We start from the raw sequence: 13,104 nt of genomic DNA, 5'->3' as shown, positions 1-13,104 counted from the left end.
CATTGCTATCCTGGTGGTTGCAGTTCTCTCCCTCTCAGCTCCCTCCCACAATGACAAGAATGTTAAACACATGAACACTTATTTTTTGCTTTTAAATTTATTTTTATTTTTCAATATTATTTTTCCAATTTTCAATTCTAATGAATGAGGAGCTAGTCTTCCCAATGTTTCAATAGTCCAGTGACAACTAGCTCCATCATTCTCTCCTAGTTTGTGACTGTATAGAATGAAGTGTGCCATGCTTATTGTGAAGTGCTATGTTTTTGTATTTGGTAATGTTTCTTCGACTTTCTTCTCCAAACTTACCATGTGGCTTCATTGATTTGTACCAAAAATATTTGTTAAAGCTATGGGTTTTGTTATTTGTGGTTGCGATTGTCTAGCCTTGCTCATGGCTTTAAGCTTAGCAACAGAAGAAATCCTATTTAGTTGCATTGTTCTATAAATCTATTATAAGGTTTCTTGGGGACTGTTGGCCAGCACTTTGGTCTTCATTGATAGAAAATTGGTTTTTATTTACCTTATCTGTTGCTATATGCAGTTTCTGGGTGACGATGGGACATCCTTTATACCCGGTGAGGCTAATAATTGCAAATCCTTCGACTGACGGGTGGGTACATCATTCATGCTGAATTGAAAAATTGAAAACCTAAATTTTGCTAATTTTTATTTGAGTGGTTGGAACTGTTTGATGCTGAGTGGAATGCGTGGAATACTTCTTTTAATCATGCTATAACATGATATATATTGATCATTATGGCTTTTCAACAATTAATTGCACAGGCGGCATATTAATTTATTTCTTTGTGTAAGAGTTTAATGCCCTTTTTCAGATCAAAAGAATTTCTTAATGTCTTATGTGGTATTTAGTGATGAGTCAGAGGTTTGCACCAATGAATAACGGCTCCTTACTGTGTATTACTAATACTTTTTAATGTTAATTGATACGGTCAAACTGGTCGGCTTGTAAGTGTTTCCTTTTTCTTTGGCTTGGTTAATCATGCGTCCTTCATTTTCTATTCCTAGATAAAAAGAAGTCTGGTTATCACTCTTCAATCTGCGTTGAGTGGTATTTCTGGTCTTTTTCTTGGAGGAAATCTTGTTTATTAAAAGTTCTTTGCTGGATCTTGTTTACTAAATGATATTCTTGCTGGTAACAAATTGTTTGTATTGCATTCACTTGGTTTCTGCTACTGCTTTTTTTATATTGATGCATGGACGGACAGTCTAAACAGACTTTTCCTTCTTATAGTTATCATAGACTGCATTTCATTTGTGAAATCTATTGTATGTTTGAAATTGTGAAATGGAGGAGTTGCTGAAAAATTGACATTTCAAAACGAAAGAGGACTCGACAGACACCTGAGAAAGGACCTTAGTGTCTATATGCATAAAATATGATTAAGTCAACACCATCCTCTGAGTCAGGTACAAAATAAAATGGGGAAGAGAAAAAAAGTAAGAGAGAGAGAGAGAGAGAGAGAGAGAGAGAGAGAGAGGGTTGGGTTCGAAGGAAAATGGTAAAGAAACACCTCACAAAAACCACCTCGAGAGAGAGAGAGAGAGAGAGAGAGAGAGAGAGAGAGAGAGAGAGAGAGAGAGAGAGAGAGAGGTAAGCAAAGGCTTATAAAAATTGAAAGGTTGAGGGAGATTAACATCTAGCAACTATCCCTAGCTAGTAAGCAGGTTTGTAGAAACATGAGGCTCTCTGTGCACCTCATCCATAGCTCACGAGTCGACATCGGAGTTGGCTTGCTTAAGAAAAGGATAGAGGGAGATTGGAGGGAAGACTGCAATTAGTGATAGGATAATGCTGTATCGACTAATTAGAGGCTGACGAGAAGAGTGAGTGTTTCTGTAACGGTAAATCCCACTGACTTGCAAAGCTAGATAAGATGGAACACGTCCCTCCTAAAATGGTTTCTGCCTAACTCTCCCATCCTGGCTGGGCTTGGGCTGCTGACTGAGATACCATTGAAATTAACTTCTCTTGACCATCCGTGGGTGGAAACCTTTGTGTAACTAATCCAAGAGAGTCTTAACTAACTGATTCAATATACTTGATTCAACCACTAAATAGGTCCTGGACATAAAATTCAAGAGTCTATCAGGGCACTGTCACATGGTCAAGTTGTTTAGGCTAAAAAAGAACCCAGCCAGTCGTAATGAACCCATTTAAGATGCATCAATTTCTTTGCTTTATATTTCTAGATCACTGTGACTCTGTGAGGTTACTTGCCATAAATAGCCTGGTAATACTCCACTAACCTTGGATGGATATTCTGGGCCCTGCAGATAGGGTTGGGATCATTGATTCGAAAAGTAGTTTGCCCAATGCCTAGGCAGCTACCTAGGTGGGCTAGGGGAGCCTGGCTGCACCGCCCAGGCCTGAGCAGACCAACTAGGCGGGCTATCCCTGGGCGCCTGCCTAGGGATCCTAGGCACCCGCCTAGTACCTGTGCCCCCCTAGGTGCAAAATTACCCATCGGGTGGGGTATTTTTGGTGTTTTCTTTTGTTTGAGTTATAAAAAATGCAAGAATATCACACATTTATAGAAAATCTGCACCTCCCAGCTCCAGTCCACAGGGAGATCAGCTCACATAGAACGCTCTTGCCAAGGTACGAGCGACCCTCCCCAGTAGCTCAAACGAGGTATGATACTCTCCACCCATTCCCACTCTTACCCTCCCTCTCTTCTCATCTCTTCTCTCTAACCTCTACCCCATCTCCCTACTCTCGTTTTACCTACCCCCCTCTCCTCCCTAATCTCACTCTCTGTTTTCTAGGCTCCGCTTTCCTTCACCTCTCTCCTTTCCCTTCTCTCTATCCCTCCAACCCACCTACCTCTAACCTCAACCTTTCTCTGTTCTATTCCCTCTTTTCCTTAACTCACCATTCTCTTTTTCACTCTCCCCTCTGTATCCTATTACTCTTCTCTACATTTACCTTCCCTGTTCCTATTCACTTATTGCACTTGCTCTCGGAAAATGGGGCAGAAAAAGGAAAAAAGAAAAAAAGAAGAAGAAGAACAAATAGAACGATAAAAAAAAAGAGGATGAAGGAAACAAGAATCGGGAAAAATAGGAGATAAAGGTCTGATACTTTCTGAAGTATTTTTGGCTTCCTCTCTCTCTCTATCTCTCTCTCTCTCTCCTCTCACTCACCTTTATGCTCCTCCCTTCGCTAGATTCAATCCGTCTAGCCTCTAGCCCTTCTCGTACATATTTGTAAGCAAATCATGCTTCATGCTGCTTCTCCCCCTCTCTCTCTACCGCCTCTTCTTTGTCAGTGCTCATCTGTGCTTCCAAGCAACCTTGAAGCCACAAGATACCTTAGTGGACGAAAGATGGCCTCATCAATAACGGTCTGCCCCACGACAGAAAGCTCCGTCTCATCTCGGAGGGCAGCACGCTCCCCCTCTGCTAAGCTGGAAGACCTGCCCAATTCTCTCATGATGTGAGCAATTGACCTATTTACAGTACACTGAACCCACCAGCCACTAGCTCAACTTCTTCCAACTGCTTCCAAGAATGACTTTAGCTAAGCAAACTTTGTATACACTTTTTGCCGTTAAGTTGTCTTTTTGCTTTCCAAAGGGATATATTGGTATAGTCTTTAGGTGGGTTTGTAGTTCAGACTTCAGTTTTTAATTTTGATGTACTTCCCTACTCAGGTTGTTTTATCTTTCACTCTGCTCTTCCATCTTCTTATCTGTCGTAGTCTGAGCACCCGAATTGTGGGATGTTGTCTCTAGTTTTAAACCAAGGTTGCCTAGGTTCTGGGCAGCCGCCAAGGCGCTGGGCGGCCTAGACCCCCCAGCCCCTAGTTGGAGCACTGGTTTGAATTTTTAGGTACGGTTAAGGCAGAAAGTTCTTAAGTTATTTGGGTCCTTGGTTTTATGCGATTCTGCACTGGTGAACACTTGCCTATGGGAATCTTGTCCTTTGATATTCCCTTTCCATTAGGGAAACTGAATAGTAGTAGAGGGAGATTTTTTTAATGTCGCAAGGTGTAAGGTGGGCCTATAGGGATCCCCATATGTTTTCAAGGTTGGCTATGAATTTTCTTTTTTTTTGGTTGGGATGATAGGTCGTGGGGGTAGAAATCATTTGTGACACCAAGGAGGTGCCTTTGTGCACATTCTTATGGGAGCTAACAAGGAGGCATATTCTCTTCGATAATGTAGAGGTTGTTTGAGAGTTTCTTTTTTTTTAATCCGTTTGAATAAGAGACATGTGATATTGCCTTGCCATCCCTGGAGCTATGGACCATTGGTTTTGGGGTTCTTTATGCTCTTTGTCTAGAAGTAAAAATTTCCATAGATGATAAAAGGAAGATTCAAAATTTGGACAATTGTGGCACGTGCTAATGTTTACATGTGCTCTTGGTGGATTTTTTTGATTTTATGAAACAGATTAAATGTTATTGAAACAAATTACAAATTTGTCTATTTTTAAGCTTTAATATGTTGTTTAATTTGTGCCATTCAGTTTTCTTTCGGTTAAAAATGAGCAATTTCTTTGATAAGGTGAAACTAAAATTTCTAATGTTGACATCCTTTTTTTTTTCTGATTTATTGTTTATAAATATTATATTGTTTACTTTCAAAAAATTGTCAATCCTCTATTCTATACACTGTTTGGCACAATTTTAGGCATGACCTTATGCATTAACTAGCTGCTAGTTGTCAGTACTTAGTAGGTAGCAATGTGTGGTGATATCATGTGATATATTCGTGATAAATGATTCTTTGGCAAACTTTGGTAGTGCCCTATAGTTGGCCCCTTTTAGTTTCTTCACTAATTTAGTTTAGAGCTGTTTGTATCTTATACAATGAAATCCTTTAAGATGTATATCGAATATGAAAATTGGATTCTTCACGTATTGACTGATATTACTTTTGAAGTTCTTGATACAATACTAGTTTTGGCTTTTGTAGTCTCTGTTTCATTTTCTTTCGGCCTCTGCAAAACTTATTCTAGTTTTCCACATTTGTAGGACAAGTCCGGTACAGAGTTTGGAGAAAACTTTTACACTGACTAGAACAGATAGAGAGCTACTGCAGAAACCAGGTTGTGATCTTCAGGTTAGTAATCCTTTTTCTGGCTTTTCTACCCTCTCTCTACACCAATTTGTTAGGTCAAGCACATTGTGTCTTAGTGTTTTTATGTCTTTGTTTGGTTCTGAAGCTATATTAAAGATGAAATTTCATGTAGCTTTTTGGTGTTGAGGTCGGACAGATCTGTTATATTGTATTTCGTTTTTTCTTCAAACTAAAAGGTCTTAAATAGATCTTTTGCTTCTTTGATGCTTTCAACTGTACTGTATTTGTTATTGTCGATATTGTTTGTGTTGAGGCTCGTTTATTCTTGATAATAGAAAATCATTGTTGATAATGAAGAACCTTATTATTATCATATGCAGTTTTTATTGAGTTATGAAGATTATTTCTGTCAAGGTTTTCTTTTTGTTGATAATAAAATATTTTGTCAATAACTTGATGTATCAAAGTGCCTTAGAATGTGATTTAAATACTATACCGACGAGTACCCAAACACAGAAGGGGTAGAACAAAAGTTCATCCCCCTTGTAAAAATGAGAAATGGTTTAAAAACTAAAAGTTAGGTACTATGTTGCCTGCCCATGGTAGTGCTTATGATATTTCAAGTTCGTCTGTACTCATGGCTCATAGCTAATATCACTGAAATGGCTTGCTAAGGAGAACCTTTGAAGAATATGTGTTTGGCTGATCAGTTGAGTCCTCTATGAGATTTTTATGAACTGCTGCACTGTGCTAAATTTTCTAAGATATGGGGATTCTCTTCAGGGAGAAGCTTAAAAAATAACTTGCATATTCATCACTTTATAAATTTCTGACGCCAAGTGTACTACTGCGTTTTATCCCTTCTTTAGTCATGTAATAGAAGTGAGAGGAGCCACTGGCATAAGACCTCTGGAATGAGAAATCCTCCTAGATTCATCTACAAGAATTGGATTACCTTTGGAGGCCCAATAGTATTGAGCTTACACCTGTCCAGAAGTCGGAGTTCTGTTTTAACATTGAGATTCTAAGCCCCAAACTTTGCAAAAGAATTAAATCAACATTTGAATGTGCCCTTCCTGATGGCATGGAATCTACCATTTCCACTAGCTATCTGTTGACTTTCATAATGATAAACTTCCAATCCCTTAGCTCTCATTCCCTATACCAATATGGCAATAGTACTGAGGGAATTCCTTCTGAGCTTTATCCTGATGCCTTTGATCGTAGCTTGTCAGAGGAGACCAAAACTTGTCCATATGCTCTACGATCTAAAAAATATGTGCATGTCGTCCATAAACTATAGCTGGGAGAACTAAAAAGCTTCCCTTTAGGCACAGAGATGCCCCTGATTACATTAGGATTAGATTCCTTCTTGATGTGATAATTAATGGCCCCTTAACCATGGGAGGAATGATGACAATGATTCTACTGCATAAGATCCCTTGAATAACAAGTAAAACCTGTGACGGCCCATTGATCATATCAAAGAACCGGGGGTAAGAAAAACATGCCACCATCCGCATTCTCTAGGTGGTCATGAATCCCATTTGCTTGATGACATGCTCTATAGAAGGCCAGTCCATGTTGTCATGGGCCTTTCCATACCTGCCTTTTATGACGACTAACATGGGACACCTCCCTGCTGTCTTAAACCCAGGCATCCATGGGTAACAAAGCATTGTTAAAGATCTGTTTCCCATGGATAATTGCCCCTTAAGATGGAATGTGGTATGCTTTAGCACATTCCCTACCAGCCCAGTAGACCTAATACAAGCTCCCCACCGAGCTAATAGGCTTAAGGTCCTTATAGGCATCTCAAACGGACTAATGCTGTGAATGTGAACCCCACTGCCTATGGATCTCATCCCTATTATAGAACTTTTGATGCATTGCATCAACGAGTCCTTCAGTGGATGCCAGTAGTCCTGAAAATTGACCAGCTAATTCATCAAGTGCTGCGGTACCCTTCTCAAGAAACCACTACTGCTCAAGTCTCCTTTTTTCCTCATTCGGCATACATTCAAAGTCTATAGAATCTCTCCTCAGGCCTGCCACTGTGAATGAATGGAAGCCTCAACATCCTTCTGGTCTTTGTGTTTCTTATTTGCTCTATCATTCAAGAGAATGGCATGGGTTATTCTTTGCTCGGAAGCCATCTTAGAAAATAAAGGCAGTATTGCACTTTCCCTATTTTGTCCACAATGGTTGGCTTGGACCAATAACATGCAGTAACCTATCCAGGCTCCTTTCAGCAAATATCAAATTGGTAAATTGGTATATAGGGATAATATATGTAAATGGTACACAATGGACTCCTTTTGGTCCATGTATTTCTTATATGCTATTCCTATCAAGCGAATGGCATGGGTTATTCTGCGCTTAGCAGCCATCTTATAAAAGAAGATTGTATTGCACTTTCCCTATTTTGTCCCCTAAGGCTGCATTGTCATGGCTACAGGTCACAAATATTCATTACATGCAATCGCCCTACAGTCAAGGTTGGTAATATCAAGGCAATCTTCAAGTTGTCACTCCTGCACCCAATATGACCAGAAATCTGGTTTCTAGAAACTACCGAGCCAGTAAGCAACAGAATGTCCACATGGTAATCTTAAATCTAAAAGCTATTCATGTGTAGTCTAACACCGCCAGTAAAACTCTGATTCAATGTAGTTAAAGACAGCTCCAAAATGTGTTGCTACTGAGTTGAAACAAAAGCCATAGGTACTTCACGATTACTGGTGGGATCTTTTTGGTGCAATCATTCTAATATGTGCTCCAAAGAACACTCAAACCCATGTTATCCGTGCTCCACTGAAGGCTCTGCTTTCAGTGCCTCGCATCCGCGGATAAGGCTCTCACCATCTTCATCACAGGGCATTCCAGTCCCCCAATATTTGCTATTCATGTTAAGAATAAGAAGAGCCAATTGGGCAATCCTCTTTATCAATTATTCCTTATTCATTCTTTCAGACATATATGGTGTTTCATCTTGGACCTCTTCCAAACAGTTCAGTCATGCCAACCTCATTTGTGGACTTGTATGATACTTTATTCTGGAAGTTGTACTTATCAACAATGTTTTGGGCGTCATAAATAGTGGAACAGCGGGATATCCTCTGATGCAGAAGACACTTCTCTTTGTCGTAAGAAGATTGAGGGCATTGTCATCTCTAGCCATGCAACCGGGCCTGAATTTCGAGGTGCGACTACCCAGGATGGGCCATCTCCCTAGATTGAAACCCGTTGCAGGGTTCCCCTGCCACCTGAATCCATTCACTAGAATTTTGTTGGGAACTCACTGTGATGCCCTGATCTGGTCAGTTTGGTGGGAGGATTTTGGAGAATACCAGTATGAGTGTGATTGTTTGTAGGTCTCATTGGGATCAAGTTCTCTTCCATTACTGATGCCAGTGCCCTTGAGAGTAGATTGAGTATATATAAAGAGACTGGTTTTCTCATCCCATTATTGAGGATGACTCACTTATTGTCATTCGGAGGGCATAGAAAGATTACCCTTCCCTTTTGTTTGGTTGACACTATAGAAGTATTATTGTCGAGGGATCCTAGTACATTCCTTCCAAAATTACTGCAATGAGGCAAACATGTTCGCTGATAGATTTGAAGAGGAAGAGGCAGCAAGTTCTAGTATTACCTATTTTTTGTACCATTATGCAATTCCGGTTATCTCCCCCTCACCCCTTACCCCTCATCATGGTATATGTTCCAAGTATCTCCACCTCACCCCTCGTCCTTTCTCATGGCATATGTTCCCATCTGTATATAATCTATGAATACAGCTTGATGTAAACTTCCCAACAGTATCCCTTACTTCTCATCCCTTCTCATGGCATATGTTCCCATCTGTATATAATCTATGAATACAGCTTGATGTAAACGTCCCAACAGTACAGTGTGTGTGTTTCTATAAATAAATAAATAAATAAATAAATATTTATATATACACACACACACACACACGCACATATATATATAAATGTGTGTGTATATAGAAAGTTATATAAAAATAAGGAATTGATGCAGTGTTTTTATTTTTTATTTTTTTTATTTCTCTACTTTTAAATTTTTTGTGTAGGGTTATTTTTGTCTTTTTCTTCCTTGTAGCGATTCAAGGGGCAAAATAAAAATTTTCCTATGGGAGTTAGGAATTAGGATATATTTTGTTAAGGGTCGTAGATGAGGGAATCATAGTTTTAAGGGATTATTTTTTTTATTTCTCTACTTTTAAATTTTTTGTGTAGGGTTATTTTTGTCTTTTTCTTCCTTGTAGCGATTCAAGGGGCAAAATAAAAATTTTCCTATGGGAGTTAGGAATTAGGATATATTTTGTTAAGGGTCGTAGATAAGGGAATCATAGTTTTAAGGGATTTAGTTGACTTAAAGATTTTGTTAGGAAGACATTAATTGGAGATTGGGAAAGGGGAGATTTACCAAGACTAGGAGAGAGAATGTTCTTGGGGTGTTAGGAAGATATTAACGTGAGATTAGGAAAGGGAGATTTACTAAGATTAGGTGAGAATGTTATTGGGCTTTATTTTTTTTTATATTCTCTTTTTTTAATATGTATTTAAAAGGGAAAGACATCCCTATTATGAAAGATGGTGAATGAAGAATAAAGAAAGTGTTTTGATCTTATGAAAAGATCTTTGAGATGGACTCCCTTGCAGACCCCGAGAGAGGGTATAATCTCTGCGCGTTATTATGATAGTAAATACGCATTTGTAGCATCCATTGCCATTCCCAAGATGGATAACTAAAAATGAATTATACTATTGGGCTGGGTTGTCTATCTTTAGCAAATACATCCACCACCTATCATGAATGCCTCTTATGTTATTTATATTTTTATTTTTTTCCAAAGTCAGTGGGGATTTGAGTGGGTTTAGTATTGTCCTGGTCTACACGTGCTTTTACATGTGTCGGTTCTTATAGTAATGGCTTTATACAACTCAACCATGATAACATTTGTTTTTGGTGAATGGCGATATTTTTCACATTCGTAGAATTCACTATGGAAGTTCTAGTTTGAACTAGAGTTTCCTATATTTGTTTCCAATTATGGTCTTTTTCCATAAATTTACGCATTTGCATCGTTTTCTCGTCTTGTTGGCACAGTTATTGGGATTGAATGTGAGTAAGATGACTCTAAGTTTACTTGCATTAGATTCTAATAGCATAAAAGACTCCAAAGAGGATAATGTATTAATAGAAATTAATAGAAGCTTACAAGCCTAGCTTCAATGGCTCTACAGATTCAATAAATTTCCTTAGAAGAATGTCTAAAAATAAGTCAATTCTAATTCTAATTGTCTACATGGACTCCTATTCATAATAAAAGACCTTACTAAGAACCCAAGAAGTCCTAGTTCTAATTGAAATAGAAGTCCTAATTAAAACAAAATGTGTCGTGATACTTGTACCCAAATAAATAATTCCATAAGGCCTAACTACTTTTCCAAACATCCTAAAATCCTAAAAAAAGTAAACAACTCATAACCTCCTCCCAAAAAAAAAAAAACCCTAAAAATGAACAGTAAAAATAAATTCTTAAAAATTTATTAGTATAAAAATTAAAAATACAAGGCATCCTGTTATGTATCAGACTCCTTGGTTGGAGAAATCCCACCATCGTATGGTGAATCCCACATCAAATACATAATTTTCACTGACCTTATCCTTCTCCTTGGGCGTTAAAAGGATAAGAAATGGATCTTGGCATGTGTACTGGTGAATTGTTACAAACTCCTCAAATTCAGTTACTAATAATCTGCCCTGGAAATCTCCTTGCATGGAGAGCCTGTAGAGCAAACTTCAAGTTCTTCATCAGTCTCTTCAACTTAAACGGGCCCCGTGTCAATGTCTCCTTTGTAATCGTCATTCCCATCATATGGATGTGTCCTTGCTCTCCTTTTAGGGCACTAAAAAGTATCAAGGCCCAAGCTTGCCACATTTAGAAGAGGCTTGTTTATGGCTGGGCCTTTCCCTAGTTTAGTTAGATCACTAGGTTGAGAACTTGTGATACAGGAAGGAAAGGTGGGAAGTTAATTCCACCTTTTCCTGAGCCTTAAAATAAGTAAAATCAGTGATAATAGAGAAAGCATATGGTTGTATATCAAGCAAAAAAGAAGAATTTTCTTCTTTCATAAAATAAATTTCATTCCAATAGCATAAGCATCCCTATATTTGACATTGAATCTTTTATAAGCCCATGGAACCTTAAAATGAATTTGAGATCCAGGTAAACATTCAAGATTCTAAAATATTTATAAACAAAACTAATATTCCAGAAATACCCAAATGAACAGTAACCCATGAACAATAACATGAACAATACCCATCATCATCATTATCATCGTCAAAACCTTTTCCCAACTAATGGGGTTGGTTACACGAATCCTATTCTGTCATTTTGTGCCATTGAGGGCCATACCTTGGTGAGGCCATATGTCCTCATCACTACTTCCAACCATGTCCTTGTGGGCCTACCCCTTGCCTTAATTTCCCTATTTTCTTCTCTCTATCCTCTCTGTAAGGACTTCCCTTTTTTCTTCTCTCTTCCCTCTCTCTAAGTACTTCTCCCTCTCTTTCTAAGGTTATCTTTCCAACAGCTTTCCTCCCTCTTTCCCTCCATCTTTTTCTCTCCTTGCTATCTGACAATGCCTCACACATTTTTGTCTCTCAACTTCTTTGTATGCTACCCTCTAGACGCCAGTACCTGACTATATCTCAGTATATGCTAACTCCTGCTTCTCCCCCTTACTCGGCATATTTTCTTCATCTCCCCCCCCCCTCCCCAATATTCTTCCTAGAAACTCTCTGTCATCGTTTTTGCAGGTGCATCCACTGCAGGCTTTTTATTCTTGGTTGCTAGCGGACTACACCCTTGGCTACTTTGGATGTTGAGCTCCTGCATTTTGTGGGTGGCCTGCATCATTTTTTGATCCCCTAGTAATTATGATTATATTTTTTTGTGAAGAGAACCTGACTTGTAGGATGCCATCCTCAACCCTCATGAGAACTCTGTAATTATTAATTATCTTCATACATGTTGTCAATATTTCAGAAAATAAATAATTCCCTGAGGATTCGAGCTAGTTTTTCAAGAATCCTTAAATTTTTCTTCTAGATTCTTTGGACTTGTTCTTGTAGATTCATCTGGCTATGACTTGCAGTTCTGTTATTATGAATTATAAATGTCATTGGTGGCTTAGGTATAATCATTCTAATGAGATGTGTACTGCATTGCAGGTATGGAGCATTCTTCTTAATGATAAGGTACCATTTAGGATGCAGTGGCCCCAGTATACTGATCTACAGATTAATGGTATGCTCTCTTCAAAATCTTGTGCTGTTGTCTGTCGATTGAAGGTTGACATGAATGTGTTACCCCTGGAATTTCGTTTAGATGGTCTAAATATTAATATATTTGTCTCGTTACTTGCATAGTTGGATTTATCATGGATTATGAGATTGATGCTTCATCTTGCAATGCATTGTGCTGCCTAATTCTATCCCATTTACCCATTTCAAGGCAATCATCTTTCTCCAAGAATGCCTCAAGTTTGCAAGAGGTGGATGATGATCTTGTGAATATGGTTTTGGTAAGAAAGTGATCTATACTGTGCAATAGTGAAGTGCTATGGTTTGCTTAGTATTTTCTCTCTCCCCCAAGGGAAACTTTAGTTGGATCATAATTTAGGTCTAACATGGAATTGCCAAGAAAGGAGGTTGTTGCATCCTAATGCTTAGGGAATTGGTGTTGGGACTTGATGGACTATATTCCAAGGGTCGGTAGTGGACATTTCCAAGAGTTATTGTTGAGCTATTGTCTTGAGAAACTTCACAAATACTCTTGGCTCTGGAGGATTTTCTTCCTATGTGGATTTTGTCCTACATCAATTTTTTGTGTAGTTATGCGATTAACTAGAGAATGTCCTAGTGGGGTACCTCCTGCAAATGATAGTTTGAGGCATAAAGGTGCTCTCAGCAAGGTGAGGTTAGTCGCAAAGGCATTCAGGGAAAAAGCAATAGTTGATGC

At 38.6% G+C, this 13,104-nt stretch overlaps 1 protein-coding gene across 16 annotated transcripts in view; it reads left to right on the top strand.

Annotated features, from left to right (window-relative positions):
- SIZ1 (DNA-binding protein with MIZ/SP-RING zinc finger, PHD-finger and SAP domain-containing protein) overlaps positions 1-13,104 on the top strand; it is a 47,775-nt gene that overhangs the window by 19,245 nt on the left and 15,426 nt on the right. For 15 of the 16 annotated variants that reach the window (XM_088874387.1, XM_088874385.1, XM_006836413.4 and 12 more), the window contains 3 exons: positions 542-610; positions 5,000-5,087; positions 12,315-12,390. In XM_088874387.1, coding sequence (XP_088730513.1) covers positions 542-610; positions 5,000-5,087; positions 12,315-12,390 — 233 coding nt within the window. Of the gene's footprint in view, positions 1-541; positions 611-4,999; positions 5,088-12,314; positions 12,391-13,104 lie in introns of those variants that run through there. The other variant, XM_088874390.1, reaches the window with a different exon arrangement.

This window comes from Amborella trichopoda, chromosome 8 (genome assembly GCF_054954075.1).
Source record: "Amborella trichopoda isolate Santa Cruz 75 chromosome 8, AtrichopodaSantaCruz75HAP2 v2.0, whole genome shotgun sequence".
NCBI lineage: Eukaryota > Viridiplantae > Streptophyta > Magnoliopsida > Amborellales > Amborellaceae > Amborella > Amborella trichopoda.
The sequence above is the reverse complement of the archived record's forward strand: the minus strand, read 5'-3'. Positions and strand labels throughout refer to the sequence as shown.